The sequence below is a fragment of the Rhopalosiphum padi genome, chromosome 3, assembly GCF_020882245.1.
Source record: "Rhopalosiphum padi isolate XX-2018 chromosome 3, ASM2088224v1, whole genome shotgun sequence".
Taxonomy (NCBI): domain Eukaryota; kingdom Metazoa; phylum Arthropoda; class Insecta; order Hemiptera; family Aphididae; genus Rhopalosiphum; species Rhopalosiphum padi.
In genome coordinates, this window is record NC_083599.1 from 50706214 (window position 1) to 50728629 (window position 22416).

The window sequence follows — 22416 nt, forward strand, 5'->3', positions numbered from 1 at the left end:
GAAGAATTTTGGATAATTCATTTTATTTTTGAATATTACAAAAGATAAAATATAGTATTATTTATTTTCTGTTCGTATACAATGAAAATAAAATATAACCATATAAAGGTGAATAACTATAGTACCTGATAACTAATATCTAGTATCATCGGCAGTTTTCGGAAAGTTCACTTGAAATTTGAATTCATTTGCATTTACGTAAAGAATGAAGTAGTGCATATTCAATTTTTTTAAGGTACACGTTTATGTTCACGTTCTTAAACACTAAACACGTTTATTTAAATCATTATTTTATAAATCTTTTATAAAAATGTAGTAAAGTGCAAATTAATTTAGAAAATAGTTGTTTTTTGAATTAATATAATATTATGTAATAAATTAAAATGTATATAATAATAAGTAAAATACTATTAATAAATATATTACTTATTATAGTTTTATATATATATATATATACATTATTTAGTTAGATTATCTATTTTATAATAAAATACTATAAATACTTATTAATAACTGTATGGTAAAGACTAATGACTAATGGGGTACCAAATTTATTGAAATCAGAGCCTAATTAAATCGTTTTAAATAAATTTATTTGATAAAATATAATGAATTTCTAATAGAAATTATCTAACATATAATGTCTCTACATACGTAGAAAATATACTACGTTTAATAGCCCGAATTGAACGAATGGCCCAAACGACATATTTTTAAAATTGTTTAAACATTTATAAACAATTTTAAAAATTGTGTATAGATAAAATGTTGACAAAATAACATGATAATATTTAATAATATCATGTATATTTAAAAAAATAAATTTCATCTGAACGACGTACAAATCTTTCAAATTCTTTAAAAATATGAATTTCATTCATGTTCATGATCTATATTTGATATATAATAGTGATGAGTGACGTTTACTTGTCGTTCACAAAATATCAATGTGAACACATTTTTTTTAAACGCTGAATCATTGACTTACACTATTGATTACTATCTATAACTATTATACTTATTTTTATAGTCTGTGTGACTGTGTTTCTATATCCATGTACATTTAGCCGTATGCATATATATCGATTTAAATACAGTTTAAAAAACTATTTAGATATACATATATGGCTATGACACTTGTAGCTTAAGTAGATAAATAAGTTATTGTAAATCAGTTATCAATAATGGTTACAGGTTTAGAGAATGCATTGTTTTCGATCGAGCGCGTGTACTCGTATAATACGTATTACCTGTATAGTATACATATATACAGTATATATATATGTAAGTATACATATAACATATTATTATACTAAAAAAAAAAATAATAATTAAAGGTATACTAGAATCAAAAATTCATTTCTATGAAATTGAACATTTTTATTAAAACATTAAACGATTGTAAACAATTTAAAATATACATTAAATTACATTAAATATACATTTGCATTACATAAAAACCTGACAAAAAGATCGATGAAGAATCGTCAGACATTTTTACGATTAATTATAAATATAATAAAACACAATTAATTGTTGAACCATATTTCTGAATTTAATGTAGTATAGTATAGTTATAATTCCGTTTATGTTTCGTACAACTTCGACTATTTTTTAAACGTTTGTTTAGTCATTCGTAATTCAATTATATTTGAACCAATACAGTTTTACTTAGAACTCATTGCAGCTTAGTGCTCAGTTATAGTTACTAAAATATATATCAGTTATCAGCTGTCATATCAAGCCAATAAATGCCAACGATATTATAAGGTTAAAATTGGCAGGTCATATTTTTATTAAACTGGGCCCAGTGGTCCACATGGTGTAATATGTCACGTACTACGTAGTACATTAGTGATGCCAATATTTTTTTCTCGTTTTGATTTATTATACCTAATGGTTAATCTGTACCTATGTCAGTTGTCACGATGGCGTGACAACTATATTATATGATATAATATTATGTAGCTACATACTACATAGCTAGGCACCTATAATATACAGTACTTGCAATATACTCCAAGCCTAAACCCTTAAGGTAAAGATACTATAATGCATAAAATATATTTTAATTTATTAATTCCATGTAAAGTTGTATTGTATTCAATACAACTAAATGATAGTTAATATTTGATTTAATTTAATAAAATGACACTGCTCGAAATAAATCATATCATCATTGTATACCTAACATTATATATTATGTATATTATTTACGAGTATACACCTTTAAATTTTTGATAACAACTGATATTCGAGTTTAGAGTAGTTCAGCTATAGAAGAAAAAAATACCACTATTTTTTAACGGCGAAAAGTAATGACTATGGAGGGAATGCAGATAGCCTAGATATACCTACGAGTATATGCAAAATAATTGTCACGTGTCAATATTGGTGATCAAAGTTACCTCATATTTTACACAACTCGTTTTACTTGTATTATACGAACTTTCATCATATGATGTAAATATTAAATAACATAGTTACACGACTATGTAGGTATATTTATTATTTGGTAAGTACCTATATATTTATGTGTTATAGCTCATTACACCTATATATATAGCTATGTATCCTCGATTGTTCATTCAATGGTAATAATAAAAATGCGTATTTTCTTCCGCGCGTGGACTTATAAAATTATAAATAATGCATTTTTTATTTTCGTTTAACCATATCATATACCACAAACCTGCTGCGGACTGTTTATACATTATAACTCATTACAAAAAAAAAAAAACAAAAAAAAAAAACATGATTTAAAATTGTAATTTGTATTTAACGTCTTAGACGACCGTTTTCATGATGCTATTGTTTAACTACGACCCTATGCCTTCGAATGACTAATGAGCAATATTTTGTTTTGAAGTACACTTATAGTGTTACAGAAATATTAAGTAGTGTAGTTTATATTTTAATAATGTTTTGATCCTTACAAGTTGTACGCACTTCAATAAATGTACCTATTAATAGTGAATATACGTTTATTAATATTAAATTTTAGTTTAATAAGATATATTCCTTAAAATAAACTCGCAACTCATTGAAAACTTTATTGTATAGATTTTTTACATAGAACAAAGAAAGATTTTAAGAGCAATTCAGTTGACCCAATATTTTTGTTAAAATTTAACTAAAAATACAATTGTTTATATAATTATACTCTATAATTTTTTTAATATCTTCGAAACCATTATGACATTTGAAAGTTCACAAGTTGTATAATATATACGTATATACTATTATACCATCTTTATATATTTTAGTCAGTTTTCAACCTATTTAAAGGTATAATTATTTATTTATACACATCATATTATAGTCTATAGATATTGAATTGACATTTTTTCAAATTTTTATAAAACTAAAAAGTAGATTTGTTTCACTTTCGATTTAAAATAAAGGTAAAAATAAAAATAATCTAATTTATTTAATTATAAAAAGAGTTTATAATTAATTAGATTTGTTTGGTCTTTGGCCAAGGATGAAGTATAATATATACATTATAGTTATATTTCGTATCAAATTAAATCGCGAGAACTGGGACTGGGAAGTTAAGTATTTATTGTAATTGTATACCGCTAATATATTTAATTAATTTCCATTATATTTATACTGCGTTACGCATTTTCTTATCGGTGACTATAAGGTTTCCATTCTTGCAACTATCGATATGCGTATGATACAACTTTTATTTTAACTGAAATTCTGCTGCGACAAATACCTATTTACACCTAACCATTATATTTTTATTTAATTTTTGTTTTGTCTTGCATTAATATTTAATAATTGCAGCATCAATTAACAAAACCTTCATCACACAATAATTATAATGGACATTTATTATGATAGATTTTCATATTGACGTCCGACCAAATCAGTGAGTTATAGTAAGATACTTTCAATCAGTATTTAGATGATACAAATACATTTTTCAGAAGCATCTTGAGAGTATATCTTAAGTTACATTTAAAATACAATAATTTTTATGTCAGTCTTTAAATATAATTTTATACTTTTATACATATACAATGAAATTATCATTCAAATATTATGATCTTTAGTAATAATATCTATAAATTTATGATATATAGATCATAGCATAACAAAATAAAATAAAAATACAGGCTTAATGGGTAAATATATAATATATAGGTATATAATTATGTTTACAAAAACTAATATATATAGCAATAACTTATTGTAGTTAAAAAGTATCTAATATTTTGTATCTAAAACTTGGATACAGATTTTTTTTTAGAAAGTATCATTAGATACTGTATCTTAGATACATCACAGCACTGATCCCACTCCTTACTATAGTGACTATAATACCGATTTCGATAAATATAGTACTATATACGTATATGATATACGTAAGTTTTTTTTTCTCCCCAAAAACTAAAATATACGAACAATACTGTTTCGGCTGGAAAAAAAAAATACGTTTTCGTTTTTTCGTATAAGCAATTGTACCTGTATATTATTATATGCATATACACAATAAAGGTGCCGGCCTCCCGCGCGTTTAAAACCTTTATATAATATTATTATATTATAATATACCAAACGATGTTCCAACGTTTTATACTCAGGTATGCGCGCGTATAATATTCATATATATATATTATATTAACATAATATATTATATTTATGTATTAAAATACGCTATTATTATTATTATTATTTAAAATATGTTCCGTGTAATGTATTACTACAGCAGTTATTATAATATGTATATATTATGTATACACGAGAAGAAATATGAAAGAGAAGACAGTGATGAAAAAAAGAATAAATCTACGTATTGAAGACAAACGTATATATAAAAAATATAATATTATATATTAGAAAGGAACCGAGTCGGCGGCGGTAATAATATAATACGCGCGTCGTGTACACACACGTACGCGAGCGAGTATATTTAATGTATATATATATATATATATATATATATACATACACCTATGTGATGGAAAAAAATATTTAAATGAGAGGATTTAAAAAAATATATATATATATATGCGTATATGTATAATACCGTCGTATATGCGAGTATATACTGGAATATTATACATGCATATATACACATACACATACATGCATATATATATATATATTATACTGTACATAGCGGCACTCAGCAGGATGTCTGTGCGCTGCCACGCAGTGACTCGCCGCGCGCGTTTCTACGTGTGTGTGTGTGTGTGTGTATATGGAAAAAACCCATCCCGTTCGCGGCTATCTCTCGCCACATAGAGACGGAATCCTATACTGCCGCCGCCGAAGACCAGTAACACGACTGCATTGGCTATATTATATTATTATACACGAGCGGCGGTCGCGGCGGCTGCGGCTGCGGTGGCGGAGGCGGTCGAACGGGATTCCCGCTGTGAGCGCGCTGCAAAAGTCTGCCGGCACACCGCCGCGCGATACCGGCGGCGTCGCGGCGTCGGCGTCGTCCCGCGCGCTGATTTATCACACTAAACCGAAGCTGACGACTGTTGTTGTTGTTGTTGTTGTTGTTTCACTTATCCCCTTATTATATTATATTGGAGTGTATGGTATGTATGTATGTATGGTGTACACGTAATATCATATTGTATATATAGGTAGGTAGGTAAGGTACCTATATTATTATTGCCATCTCTGCGTGCGACCTTCTCCGCGCAGCACCGCCGTATCGTCGTCGGTCGCTCTCGCATCAGCACCTCTTGACGGACGACGGACCGCGCGAGCGATGGATATCTGTACGAAATATCTCTCTAAAATACACGCGATTTAATATTTATCGCGTACGCGTTTTTAACTCCGTATACCCGGTCGCCGTCGCCGTCGCCGCTGCGCGATACCGCATATTATATATACATATATGTATACGCGGGTATACACCGCATGAATATAATACTCGGCCGGCCAATCTATCGTCGGTTATCAGAGACGTACCTTTATATGTATAATATACATAAATATTATATTTTGTTGGAGCTGACAGTTCGGTTTTAGTGGTGTTTATGTGTGTGTGTGTGTGTATGTGTTCAGTGCCCGTTTATATTCCTCTTTATATAAACGGATCCCACGATGTATAATAATATATACATAATATACGTATATAGAGGTACATATTATACACTTTAGGTAGGTATAACGCTGCACATGTCTGAAGACCATTGTGCATTGGTTAGGTAAGGTTGGTATGTATGTGTATATATATATATATATATATATAGCTGCAGGTATATATATATATATATATATACGTATATAATGCAGGTTTTGTCCACTTGCAGTACAGGTCATAATATTTCACAAACTTGTAACCTCAACGAAAAATAATATTATGTATAATACGGAATTTATATATAAATATAATAAGTATATAAGTATACTGAGCGCATTATATACGGATACCTAAAAATACGCGTCTTTAGCAGTATACCTGTCTATATATATGTAAGTGTACTTCAGCTGATACTGTATATATATATATATATATACATAATTGATCATATCTGTATTATATATAGATTCTACGATAGAAGTATTTGGAGCCCGGGAGTAATATAAAATTAGTGAAATGAATAAAGAAACACCGCCCCTCCAAATCGAAATCATGTTTATCGTCTATAATATATGGATAATATTATTACTATACATATTAAGTACCTATATGATATGTTTTGTTCGAGATACAGACGTAAAGCAATAACTGCAATAATAACATCATAATAATACTGAAAAATGCGTATTTATAGGTAAATATATTACATAGGTACTGCATAATTATGTATATTTTATTCATTTGAATTGTAATCTGTACATTATATAGGTATACACTATACATTATATATATAGTAGGGGATTTTGAATTCTGTTTTATATGTCTTTGGCTATATCTTAATTATTCAGTAGATCATCCGGTACATATATACACAGGATGGTAAATAGGCTCTGTCATCGTGATGTGCTAAGCGAACGGTGCCCATGCAGGGCAAGAGTCACCATTTGGCATTTGCCCCCTCCGCATATCCGGTGCTGCATGTCTACATGCTTATAAATAATATGTATATATAAAATAAACTCATACCTATGTATAATATGTTGTATATAGAAGGGATGTACCGGATAAACTATTTTTAAATCTCTGAAAATCGCTTGACGTAACCTGACGTTTAGAACGTTTGAATGACTTTTGCTTTATTATATATACAGAACTAAACTTTTGTATACCTATAACCTTATAAACTTTTTTAGGGAATACGATAAAATTTCCGCGATTTGACTAATTTAAATAATAGTGTGAAGGGTTGACATCACTTAATAATATGATAAGTGATTTTACACGCAATATATACATTTATAATATTAAGTTATTATTTATAACTAATAGGAAATAACTAATGAAATAAGATAACAAAAAAATTAAAAATTAAGAATAAAAATGAACATAAATATATACATTAAAAGTAAATTAATAAATATTATAAATTATTTATTTAACAAAAATATTTTAAATATTATAAAATGTATATCATCGCACAATACATTATTATAGTTTAAGTACCTATATATATATAATAATTATACTATTATATATTATAGTTGCATATTCCATGTATACATTTTAAATAAGGCTAATGTACAGGTAATTTATTCATATAGGTATATATTACGATATATAATATAATAAAATTATATTTGTTATTTGTGTATTTTAAATATTTATAACTACCTAAATATCACTGTTATACCTAATTGTATATTATTTCACAATATTAAGACATTTATACAAATAGTGATATTGGATATAATATATATTATGCTGTTTATGGGTGTAACACTATAATAGTTATTAAATAATATGTGTAAGTTATTACACTTATCAAGGTTTCTTTTATTAAGATTTGAAGAATTTGTTATTGCAGGGTGTACTAAAACAAAGCTCAGATTTAATAGTATATAGATGTCTTTTCTTGCGATTAATATGATAAAAATTTAATTTTTATCTAATTTAAATAAATTTGTTTCGTACCATATTACTCATATTGTAATGAATAACTAATTTATTTTTATTTTTTTCTCTTTTCTTCGAAATGTACATTTTCGCTAATCGTTGGCAATATTTTATTACTCTGATTGTAAATTGTGTTTGTTTACCTACTAAAGCATCATTAAAAATATGACATATTTTTATACATTGTCGTCAAAATTATTTCGTTTGTAATCATTGTAATCGGAATAATACTGTAGATTATTATGTAGTTTTTTCAAATTCCGTTTTGAATTTTGGAAAAGGAACAATTAATTTAATTTTTTTACAGGTAAGTTATTATTAATAAAGAATACCTACTTAAAACTAAATAAAGAAATTTTTTAAGAAATTTTTTTTATAGTTTATATTCGCTAAGTTGATCGGATAATAGACAATTCTTTGTAATATAGCTTATATAAACTATATGTCTATATTAGGTACAATAGTTATATAATATAATAGGTACCTATATATCTTGTCCAGTAGATCCTCGTTTCATTCGAGATTAATTATTTAATTTAGTATATAGTTATGTATAACAAGTAAGGTACCTATATATACATCGCATTATAGTATAATTGATTTAAATAATTTATATTTTTTAACGAGTACATGTATACAAATTATTACTATAACTATTATATACCTTTAAATATTGTTTGTATTTATAATTTATGTTAATTACAAGTCGACTTATATCTATAAAATATGATATATATTTTATATGCCTAATATAAATATAGGATATTTATAAATGATATATTTACGGAGAGGAAAAGAATGGTATTTAAATGTATGAAGATCCCATATTATATATACCTGTAGGTGTAACAATAAACAGTAAAGATAGATCGGGCTGGAGGTCTTCACGAGTGTACCAAACCGGCAGCTACGGGTTGCACACATAGGTATAGTTCATGAGAGAGAATGAGAGTCGGTGAGATAGATGAGAGAGATAGTGACAATGAAGAAGAGAGGGATAGAGTGAGTGAGAGAGAGACAGAACGAGAGTGAATGAAAGGGAGGCGATAACCAAAGGACGACAACGACCACGGTGGTGGTTTTAGAAGAGTAGAGAGTGGCGGCGGTGGCGAAAATCGATTGCCGCCGACGGGGTAGCCAGGTGTTTAGCAGTGGTGTGAACGTGCGCGAGTGTGTGTGTGCATGTGGCGTCGTCGTCATTGGCGTTAACGTCGGAGGTGGGATTAATATATTATTACAATAATATATATATATAATATGTGCATGTGCATATGTGTACCTATATATATGTATATAAGTACTGCTCATAATAATCTATATATAGCGTATATTATATATGCACACACTGTATATGTACATGGTTAGGGCATTTTATTACTTGTACATTACGAACTCGTCTATATTGTATATAGGGGTAAAAAATATCGCGTAAAACAGTATAAGTATTAGAGGGGTTTGTCCCCCATCGTACACACATAAATACGAGTATAGCCGCGAATAAGTATACAAGTATAACATATAATATACGTACTTATACCCAGATACGCCACATTACGTATTTCTAAATCAATTCGGTAATACCTACGAGCACGCAACATAGACGACATCTATATAGGGAATTATAGGGATATTATATACCTTTATATATACGCAAATTAAATTTAACGTGTGTATAAATGTCTAACTATCATCATATATGAATATTTCGCTGTTCGACCGCAACGTGACAACGTGTTAAAAAGTATACTTTTACCTATACCTCTATATATATACAATGGTGACGGATAGATCTCTATCTTCGCACTTCGCTCCTTCGTCTCATTGTACATTGGTAGAGGTATACATAATACTATATATTATGTGCTGCATGTGCACAAGTAAAGTGTAATCGCAGAAATAAAATATAGATACTTATAACAATGTGTATACCTACTATATACCTATATAATGTTATTATATTGTAATAGCGTTTTCGAGTGGTTCTCTCGAATAAACACGCGGTATATATAATATAATAATATTATTATATGGTCGGGCCGTACTCGCCAGGAACCTATTACAATAATAATAATATTATAATATCTGCGGAGCGTATGTGTAGATGTATATAGGGTTTATACACTATATTATGCACTCGTGTTATACAAACACGCCGCGTATACACAAATATAAATATTAAATTATTATAAAAAAATATTATGATATGTATTATTCGCAGTGTAATCAGAATCGTCTCCTATCGTATACGATTAAATAAAAAAATGATATATTATGTATTGTGTATTAACGTATAAATCGTAAGTGTTATACGTGGTGAATGCTGTCTACGTAGTTAAACGTTACTACACATTATATTGACGAGTATATTATTATTATTATTATTATTATATATAGGTACACATCATGACGACGACGATGACGGCGTAATTGTATACAATATAATGTACGTGCGTAGGTAGTCCATTGATTTATAACAATTAAAAGATAATGTAACGTGTCGTGCGGCAGTTTATATATTATTATTTTCATTCGGTAAGTTTGCTGGGGAAAAAAAAAAGCGCCGCCACCACCAACACGGTGGGTATTGACAAAAGAGCGTGTCGTGTTGATTTCCGAGCGCGCGCGCGGAGATAATAGACGGGTCCGGTTCGCGCGCGCGGCATGCACGTACCACACACAACCGAAATCGAACTTTTCAACCGCCGCGCACACAACAAAGCTCGGCGGCGGGAAGGTACGGAGTGTTGTCTTTCGGACGGGCTCCGAGGGGATGGTAAGCGGGGAAATAGGGGTGGGGCATGTCGGTTGTGCGCGGTTCGGGTGGCTGGCAGGTCGTCGGGCGCGGGGCCCGGGCGGCCACCACCGCCGTCGGTTAGGCTGTGCGGACGGACGGACGAACTGTGCGCGCGTAACGGACGGACGGACGGACGGACGGACGGACGGTCGACGACGGGTGACGGCACGGGCGGAGGTGAGGCTCCATTTTTGTCACGTGACCACCACACGGTGGGCGGTCGTAAGCGGCGTTGGCCACGCCCACTACGCGATGCCGAGCACATGCGTGCGAGGCCCCGTCCCGCCGCCCCGACCTGACCCACAGCGTCACCGTCGTCGTCGTCGTCGTCGCCGCCGCCGCCGCCGCCGTCGTATCCACCGCCACATCGCAAACCGTTCGCGCGCGCACTCTGTACGCCCGCCGCCGTCGTGAACACGGGCCCGCCGACACTACACGACACAGCCGGTCCGTCGTCCAGTTTAGTATTCGACTCGTCGTGTGTTGCGCGCGCTCGTACGTTGCGATCTTCGTCGTGTGGAAAAATATTAATAATAATATCAACAACGCGCGCGCGTTTACGTGACTGTGTGATTTTCGCGTGTGAGTACTACGCGCGCGTGTGTTTTTTTTTTCGGTCCGACCGCATTTATTAATATCGTATATACGGCAGCAGACGGTACAGTCGTTTTACCCGCGGTCCGTTAGTCTCTCGTGTGTTCAAGACGCACGTCACACCGCGTACGTACGTGTGTGTGTGTTTGTGAGTTCGTGTGTGCGAGCGCGTGGTGTTTCCGCGTGCCGGTCAAAGTTTTTTCCCTCCCGGCACCAAGAGATCCGACGGGAAGAGACGAGATATAGCGGCCACCGGACCAGCGAGACCGCGCAACCACGACCGTCACACCGGGGTACGACTAACAACTTAGTCATACCCGCGTACTCGACGACCACCGGTGTGGTGTGCCCCCTGATCTCTGTATATTCTGCTGCTGCGACGACCACCACGACGAGATACGCCGCATCGGACAGGGCACGTCGTACACCGCACGTTTTTGCGCGCCGAAATGCGACGTCCCGATCAGCTGGCGTGCAGCAGCAGCACTATTAGCAGCAGCACCGGCAGCAGCAGAAACAGCAACAGCAGCAGCGTATCGAGCAGCACAAGCAGTAGTGGCCACCGCCGTTATCGTACCGTCGTCGCCGCCGCCACCGACGCCGCCGTCGTAGTAGTTAATACGCCGCTTTGCGAAAGATAATAACCGCCGCGCCGCCGCCGTCGCTGTCGTCGTCGTCGATCATTCTGTTTATTATCATTTTTCAATAAAAATATAGATTACCTCTACTGCCACACGCACACACATATAATATATATATATGCTATATATGCACGAGTGTGCCGCCGTTCGTTTTGTATACATGTTTTTTGATTTTTTTTTTAAAAGTATTTCTTTTTCCTGTTGAAACCCGTCTATACGACAGCGATCAGCAACTGCAGCTGCAGTGTATCACAATCGCGTTGACAATTATATATCTGTGTATATTATAATATACCTAATACGGTCTTAATGTTCACTTAACGTACCTACATACCTATATTTGCAATTATTTTTGTATTATACCGTCGTTCACGCTGTTTTGTCGTTGATATAATATACCAATACTGCAACGTATAATATATTTCGAATAAGCTTAAATTAAAAAAAAATAGTTCTCAATATCGCGTGTTAACTGGTTGCAGTGATCTTATATACACAACAACTATAATAGTAATAGTTTTAAACGGTCTGCTGTTGGTATACAAAAGCAGCCACAACGGCGATAAACAACTACATAAGTAACAGCAGCAGCAGCAACAGCAGCGGCTCCTCCAGCAACATGGCTCAACCCAGGGTGAGTGTTTATGTATGTATTATTGTGCGTTTTTATATCTACTTAAGATTACGATATTATTATATACCTAGCTATAGTTATGTATACAATATTATTTATATGAACGACAATAATATTACGACGAATAAAACATAATATGCATCGGACCGGTCGTAATATATATATATTATTATTATTCGTGCTGAACAACATTTTTATATATTTAACAATAATAATCCGTTTAAAAAGCCGCGTGTTCGTCATTGAGACTCGTGGCTGCATCGGCGGCGTTAGATTCGTTTTCGTTTATGCGACATTCCAAGTTATGACGGTGATTATTTTATTTTAAACCCGCATAGTATGCGAAACGATCGACTATTAATAACGCGGTTGTGGTATAGGTACTTTGCCAGGACGTTATCATCAATAACCGCGTCAACAAAACGTACCTACCTATACCTACATATATAACAACAATGATACTGTAAATCGTAATACCTAATATCATGTATATTATATATATTTAACTATAATATTATACAGTTTACGTCTCGGCGACAACTAGGCATATCGTGAACAATGTGTTTAGTGTTTTTCGTATACTATGTATGCTCCGCGTACGTATAAAATGGTCTATACACGATGACTTAGTATTACATAACGCCACTATATAATACCACCCTTTGAAGTGCTGGCGTGTACGAACCGAGGCCATGTGGCTTTTGTTATTTTTATTCCTTCGTTTTGTCACTTTTGTCTTAACGCCGCCGTCGCCTCCGCCCACCGCCGTCGTCACTTAAACGTAGGTACTTGCGGGTTTTTTTTATAATACTTTGAATAATAGGTATATACCGTGTATGGTGCGTATTATGTTTTGCTCGGAATGATGTGTGTGTGTGTACAATTATTGTGGTTATTGTTATTATTATTATTATTTGTTCGTGTTTTATCTTAAATTATTATATATTATATTATAATTTATAATAAGAATAACATTTACTGTGGTTAATTAAACATTTACCATAACAATATATATAATACGTCTGTATACATGCACTTTATTTTATATATATATATATATATATATATATATCATATGTGTACGAATATTACGGTTAATGTATTAGTTTAAGAAATAGAATTTAAAAAAACATTGGTCGTTGAAAAATGTAATAAACTAATAATATTATATTTTATATATTAAAAAATAACGACAATGTTTTGTGTTAAAAGAATTATTTGCTGTCATTATGGATCTTTTAACGCAACAACAATACACACAACATTATTTTCGACACTGATGTAATTTTGTTGTCACGTATTGTGTATATGTATTAGTAATTATTATTAAGCAACCTATAAATAATAGGTATGATATGTTAATGTCTAATCAGTAATAATTTAGTTATACATATAACTTTAGTTTATGTTTAGTTTTTACTATAACCTATTATACGCGCGCGCAATAGTTGTTTTTTGAAGTTCGGAAAACGACAACTCTTAAAATTTATTCCCAAATAAGATTTTACATCAAGTGTATTGAGTGAATAAAACGATGCGTTAAAATATTTCAATAGCCATTTAATACTTTTAATACTAAATAATAGGCGTTTTATTGTTTTTTAACATTCTAGATTTTAACATTACTTAAATTATTTTATAGTAGGTATTTATTTTATATATTATAATCGCCTATAAGCTATAACGCATATTTTATAGTTTTATAGGAATTTGTTGTTAATTTACACACACATTATTTCGATATAAAATATTCATTTACATAGTATTAAGAATTTATAATAGAAATTAAAAATAAGTTGGTAGGTGGGTAGGTAAGTTGAAGCATTCACATTCTCATCTTACATACAATTAAATGTTTGATAATTTAAAATGTATAATTGTACGGCGAGTAAATCATTAGGTAAATATGATAAATTTAATTGATTCATTGCAAATAGATTTTGAACCTATGACTTAAAAACATGCTTACTTGTAGGTTTTCAAAATGAGAAAATATATCGTTATCCGATCATAATTTATTGATATTCTGGTAACGTGCTCAAATAATTGATTTTATTATTGACGTCGGTGAATATTAAAGTGACATTTTATGAATAGTAAATTTGTTTATTTGAAATATTCGTATGAACTAGTTTCTAGTTGAATACATATTGGTTATTGACTCTACTATTTTATAAAATAGTAAAATATTCACCGGATTATATGACATAAAAATGTGATATTATATTGACTTCAGATCAAACATTAGATTAGAAGTTACAACACATTCCATTTTCTATCGATATCTTTATTTAACAACCCATAATATCGTTATAACTTGATTACCAATAGGTCATTGACGTATAATTTTATATAAACACAACAAAAATAACATAATATTCAATAAAATTAATCAGGGTTTATATTTATCACTCAGTAAATAAATATTATTTACATATAAATTAATGTATTTATTAATATATATTATGCATATATATGTACATTTTAATGTAAAATTATAAAATAACACCTATGCATTATTTCATTTAAAAGTTAAAATACAAATCAACTTTTGTACCTAAATTATATAATTTAACGTATTTAATTAGAAAATAAAATACTTGATAATAGTTTTTTTTTTAATTGTGCATGAAAAAAAGAATATTAGGTGTGTTTTAAATATTTTCTATACACTGAATAATTTTAGTTCAAAATAAGTAAAACTGTTATTGTGCAATATGTTAAAAACTATCATAATAAAGTTATTAATTACGGAAATTTTTAAATATTTATATTTATTTTACAATCTCTGTATTCTATAAATAAATTATTGACAATTTTAAAATTATTCAAAAGTCTAACTATTCAAAATATGTTTATAATTTTTATCTCGGTTTCATGAAATCAATATATTTTTTTTATTGATTATTAATGATTAGAATGGACCTGTAACTGATATGAAGTATAATATTTTTCTTTCCAATATTTTAGACAATTAATTTGAATATTATCAAAATATGTGCCAAATTAACCTTTACGTTGATTTGTATTAGTAATATTCATTCCCCATTAATATTCAAAATATTTTTATTTTCAGTCATAAAATGTTTAAATATTTATGATTCATTAATTCAGAATTTACATTTTTATAAGATATCAGCTATATAAAACTGAACATTCTTAAAATTAAATACCAAAACATAATAAAAAATCAATTAAATCTTAATTTACCTACCTATTAAATATAAATATTGGTTATTATAATTGTATTAATTATTATTATAATAACTATACTATAGTTATCACTTTAAAAATTATATCTAGAACCTAGTTTTATGTATAACAGTGATATTACCAAATAATTAACAATGATTACTCTGCATAATAGATCGATTATACATCAGCGTGAAATAGTTTAGGTTATTCGGGTCGTATACTAGGAAAATATTATTGTTATTAATTATAATTCATAATTAATAGTAACCGCGATGGCTAAAGCGAATAAAACCTTTGATGTAGTAGGCACGCCCGCTGCTGGCGCAATTACAACTTATATATACTATCGCCACGGCAGCCGCCTTTGGTATTCTTTTAATTCGTCGTCATCTAATTACTCATTATTTATATATTACCTAATCATAATTTTACCGCACTGATTCTACGAAATCGTTTAAATAATAATAAATCATTATAAATGTAGCCCCGGGTTATCATCAATCGATCAAAAATTTCGACGTTTTAATTGTAGGTACGTAATGTATTTCATGCAAATTTTTATTTCCATATAGATCATAAAAAAGGTCATACTTCAAACAGTTATTAATATAATGATAAAACTCATTTTTTGCATTTGTATTATATAAAATGTAATTAAAAGGATTTAAATAACACTAATATTGCAGAATATAATGCTCTATTTCATATTAATCATTGATGCAATAGGTATGTATAATTATCAAGCAAAATATAATAATAATCAATTGAATCTTGAAAAATTGATATTACTTCTTTTATATACTTGTTTTTGTACACTAACTATAAAATAAATTATAATATAGGTACTTACAAATAAATCAGATTTATTTTATACTAATTCAGTATAGGTATTATACATGATAATCAATATTAAAAAATGTAAGTTATTATTTTTATATTCTGTAACATTTTTTTATAAACAGTTATTACAATATTTTATAATATGATTTTTATTTTAAAAAGTAATATTATTCTGATACATTAAGTTATAGTTTTACCTAATATAAACGTATTTTATTATTTAGGAATACGCACCACATATTATTAGTGGGAATTAAATTGATTTGTGTGAACATATTAAAGGTATATATATTTTTGCATTAATTTTTGGAAAATAAATATAGAAAAACTGTTTCTCATAATAATCATAGATAATATTTAAATGTATTATAATGTATCTAAAATAAACGTAAAGACTTAACAAAATAATAAAAACTACCCATAATATTTAAAATATATATTATAATATAATATTATCGCTATTATTATGTTTATGCATGATTCATATTTTATAAATTATTTTGAGTGCGATACTTCAGTATTTTATAACGAACTCGAGTACGATAGAAATCTGAAATATAATATCACATGTCTTATAATTACTTTTTATCTTTATTGTAATGCATACTTTTATTGTCAAATCATTATTAAAAATATGATTGTCATAATACCACTACGACATGATGTTAAACATCTCCATGTTTTATTATATCGGGTGAGGCGTAAACTTACAAGACACATGGCGTTTTGAAAAACATAAACCGTTGTGTGATTTTTTTCATTTAAAACATGTGAATACTTTATAAATTGTTATTTTACAATTATGCGTGAACTCCCTTTTAGGTTCGCATAAAATAATAATTTAATAACACCTACTTATAAATAAGAAAAATTAAACCAAAAAATCACTAAACATGTTTTATTTTTAAAATACTTTGCCATTTTTACTTTATTATTAGGTTAAATATTTTTTAATTATACTCCTCTTCGTTACATCGTATAAAATATTTAACTCAATATAATAATTAATTAATTCAATGAGTATAGATTTTGAAATAACGTATAGGCGCCACTATAGTTCATAAGTGAATATACATAGTTTAAAGTACTATAGTTTATTCCTTACAGGTATTCGATTTATATCGATTAAATTGTTTTCTTTTTTTTTATATGAATGAACATTACGAAAATTATTTTTATTCTACTATTAAATCTAACACTTACATTTAAATTTGTGTTGCAATGAATAATACTTAACAAACAATAAAAAAACAACAACAATAACAATAATGATTATCTATTGTCGCTCTGTACAACGTTACACACATTATTATTATTGCCTGCCGTTGTGCACATAATACCTACCTACCTACCTACTTACCTACCTACCTATAATAATAATTATTATTATGCCATCATTACCGTACCTTATTAAAACGTTTGTGTTGTTTGTGTGTGCGCGTTCCTTTTCGGTTTTGCAGTACGACGAACCGGGTATACACCAACAGCAACAGCAGCAACAGTACATGGACGCGGTGGTCGGAGCGGCCGCCGCGGCCGCGGCCGGCAATGGCGTAGTACCGCCCGGCGTAGTGCCCGGCGGTGGAGTTCCTGGCGGTCTTGGGCTCGCCGGTACCGGTGGCATGTATGACCAACACCAACAGCAACAGCATCTCGCCCATCGGGGCCTCCAAAACATGGCTGCAGCGGCAGCAGCAGCTGCCGCGGCCGCACAGCACCACCACCACCATCAGCAACAGCAAGCTGCGCACCTCCAGCAACAGCAGCAGCAACAACAGCAGCAGCAACACCCAGTATCGGCTATGTTCCATTCGGCGGCCGCGGCTGCTGCGGCCGCTACACCGCCAAACCACGTGTCACCGGCCGCAGGCGGTGGTACGCCCGCCAACAATCACACATCCGGTGGTGCGTCGGTGGTCGTGCCTGAAGCACAGAAACGCGACAAAGATTCGATTTACGGGTAAGTCTATAGTGTGTTGGTAGCCAGTGCGTATGTTGTGTGTGAGAATGTTTTTCAAAAGTTCGTAAAAAAAAACGTAAAAGTCCGTATGGTATTCCTTCGCGTAAACCTCCGCGACACAGCTGTCAATGTGTTATATTATCTGCAATATCACCGTGGTATTCCGTGCGTGTTACCATCATATATCCAATGGCCAATATTATAGCAAACGATAAACGTAGTTGAAGGCGTTCGACTGCTTCATCGCGTGGTTAGGTGGTTATCGAAATATGTGGTCATTACTCATTAATAATTACCCGTGAAATCGTTTTGCCCGAACACAACAATTTAGTTAGTAAAAAATATAAAAATACAATTATGAACACGGACCACATGTGGTACAAACTACGGTAGTGGTACAGCTAGACACATCACGCTTTTACGCGCGGTTGCACGTTTCTGTTTCGTTTGGAATCTCCTTGCGCAAACCACTCTTCGACCACGACCAAAGTATTTGATCGTTTTCCCTCCAACACGCAGTCCAGTTCCTTTGTGAACACCGTCGTAGGGTTTTTTCTAAATTCTGACGATTTGATATAGAGCGTCTTAAATACGCGGAACAATAATCGTAGTTTTTATTTTCGTACATCGTTTTTGATTTCTGACCCTAATAATAATATACCCATCATTTTCGCGTGTATACGGATCGAACACATCTTGATGTCTATCAAACGATGTTGTAAAAACATAAACGTACCGCTTCGAATATTCCGCTGGCTTGCTACAGGTACCACAATTGTTTTTTATACCGTTTAGTATTTTGTATTTCACGCGTCCTACGACGTCCGTTGACGATATTGTTAACTTTGTCGTACTATACATTTAGGCAATCGATTGCGATACATTTATTTTTCATTTGGATAATACGTGTATTTCAAATGTTATACAAATCCGTATAACATACTGCAGTTTGTTATTTCTTTGACGCGACAATGTGGAAAAAAATTGGACGTATATTAATAATATGATACGCGCAACCTAAAATTGTTTTCTATATCCATTCGGTGTAAGTATATCGAATTCCGTTTCGCCGCTTTACACTACTATATATTACATGCTCTCTAGCTCGTACGTCATCGAAACGGTTTCATTTTTTTTTTCATTGTCGTATTCGCGTGTTTAATGTTAATTTAAATCAAATATTTCGTGTTCATTATATACACACCAGGTTCACCTTTATTGTTATTCTTGACCGCCTCCGTTTGTGTATATAAATATATAGCGACGATAATGCGACCGCCTAGGTACATTAAAGTGTACCTGCCGTAGTATTATTGGTATAATAATAATTAATATAACAACATACAATACCACCGCACTTACATTAATATTTTCTTATTTACCAAACATTAACCATTGTGTATTAATTGTCGTGTGTTCTTTTTTACCGTCCCCTTTTTAGGCACCCGCTGTTCCCGCTTCTGGCATTAATATTTGAAAAATGCGAACTAGCCACGTGCACGCCCCGGGATCCAGGCGTAGCGGGCGGTGACGTGTGCTCGTCCGAGTCCTTCAACGAAGACATCGCCGTGTTTTCTAAACAGGTAATATTTTAATTATTTTATTAGTGCGCGTGTACATGTAGCATTTTAAGATTTTAAGCGTTATTCTCGAGCCACATACTATAGCTCCAGCAGGCGTATACGGCCGTTTGGATAAAACAAGCTGTCTAACAGTGGCGACACACACGCGAAATCGTTTCGTTTTCTATTATAGTTCTGTGTAGGCAATAATATATTATGGATGCGCGCTCTCCAGTCGTTATTTTTCGCATAACGCTTTGCCTATACCACTACAACATTACCTATTTTATTATTATTATTATTATTATAATATTATTGATTGATTTCTCCCTTTTCTCCTCAATTACGTCTACCGTGGCACCACACGATTTCGATTAACGCGGAGTGGTGTCCGAGTTTACGTATCCCATACACCACTGTACGATGCACTCTATTTACTATTAAACTATATAGACCTATCTATATTATATATATATATAGCCATATATAGGTATAGCGTATATTTGCGGCGATCGAAAAAACAAAATAAAAACAAACAATTTACCGATATACGTAGTCAATAATACGCGTTATCGCCGGGCTCACCACCGTTATATTATTTACAACCCTCATCGAGAAATAATTTGTATTGTATTTCTGAGACCGACGGAGGTGTTGCGTTGAGGAGGAGGTAATGATATAATGCGAGGGAAGAACGTCCGGCCAATATATATATACTATATGTACATTTTCGGCGGGCGCGCGCGTTTGTATGTATACCGTGTATATAGTGCAAGACCCTTGGGCTATTTTGGCGTATACATATATATATATATAAGTGAATTGCGCACGTTTTACAAGCCGCGCGCGTACCATTTAGAGAAGACGATGTTCTGACGAAAAAAAAATGGGCCGGTCGCGTCGTTTAGCGGTAGTGATTGCTGTGTTACGTGATTGCGTATGACCGTGTGTGTAATTTTATAGTAGGGCCATGTTATAGTCCGTATAATTATAGATATTACAAAAACACGACGACACACTCGCATCGTTTAGGGCGGATACCCAGGAGTTAACGGTAGTAGGTATAATATAATATATAGTGGCGTGTGACGATATATGGGTACCGCGAAAGTGCTGCGATACAGAAGACAACCCCCAAACACTGTATATACTTAACGCGTGGCTAGGTGCGTTCGATTAATTCCGTGTATACCTTTATTAATAAATTATAATGATTTCATTCCGATTAAAATAATAATAACCGTATTAACTGAGCTAAAAGTGGATTTAATAAATGTTGTTTGCACGTTACGCGTGCATGTTGTGTGTATAGTATTATGATGTTCTAATGATTGTAGTAAAAAACTGATATTAAATTATTTTACTGTGTATTAAAACATTAACAATTTATAATTTTTATATAGAGTACTGCAGTGTTTAGTAAAAAAATTAGACAAATAAAATAATAACAATATTAATAAAAATAATTTATATGATAAAAAAAATAACATATAAGAGGTCCGACTGACGTTGTTGCTTGGAATGTTGTTTATATATTATACTTATATATTTTTTTATAATAATAACGATAATAATAATGTCGTTGGTGATTTTAAAAAGGAGATGACGTATAAACTTGTCTTAGCTGCTATTATTATTATTATCATTACTTACATAAATGTTTTTTTTTAAATATTTTTATACGAGTACTTTAAACTGAGTATTACATTTATTCCCAAGAGCAAGAGCCGTATATTTATTTCCCGCGTCATAAACTTGAATTCAATACTTATACGTTCCAACAGTCTGATTGTATGTTCTCTGTACCCTGAAACAAATAGCAAATGTTTTCATTGCACATAATATGTATAATATATATACTCATTACACAATGTCGGAGGAGGGGTTAAAAATGTTGTTTCTTCAGTATAGTTGATAGTGTTTAGTATTTAAATCTATGTAATTTGGTACCTTTTGATTTTTACATATTACAATTTTAGTAATCATATTTCTTCTGCTTCTATAAAACCAATTATTTAAACAACTAAGTTATAAATTGTTATATACCTAATATACATCATACGCGTATAAACAAATTCTAGTTGGTACTTATCAAAGTTATGCAACCTTTCATCAATGTTTATAAGACACAATTTTTAAGTGTATATATATATATATATGTGTATATAAATATAATTATTTT

The 22416-nt window shown here is 31.5% G+C and overlaps 1 protein-coding gene across 3 annotated transcripts in view; it reads left to right on the forward strand.

The window, feature by feature from the left end:
• Positions 1-11194: 11194 nt before the first annotated feature.
• LOC132927443 (homeobox protein homothorax) overlaps positions 11195-22416 on the forward strand; it is a 99608-nt gene continuing 88386 nt past the window's right edge. The window contains exons 1-3 of one of the 3 annotated variants that reach the window (XM_060991972.1): positions 11195-12689; positions 18173-18672; positions 20114-20255. In XM_060991972.1, coding sequence (XP_060847955.1) covers positions 12663-12689; positions 18173-18672; positions 20114-20255 — 669 coding nt within the window. In that variant the 5' untranslated portion in view covers positions 11195-12662. The remainder of the gene's footprint in view (positions 12690-18172; positions 18673-20113; positions 20256-22416) is intronic. The other 2 variants (XM_060991974.1, XM_060991973.1) reach the window with 2 other exon arrangements.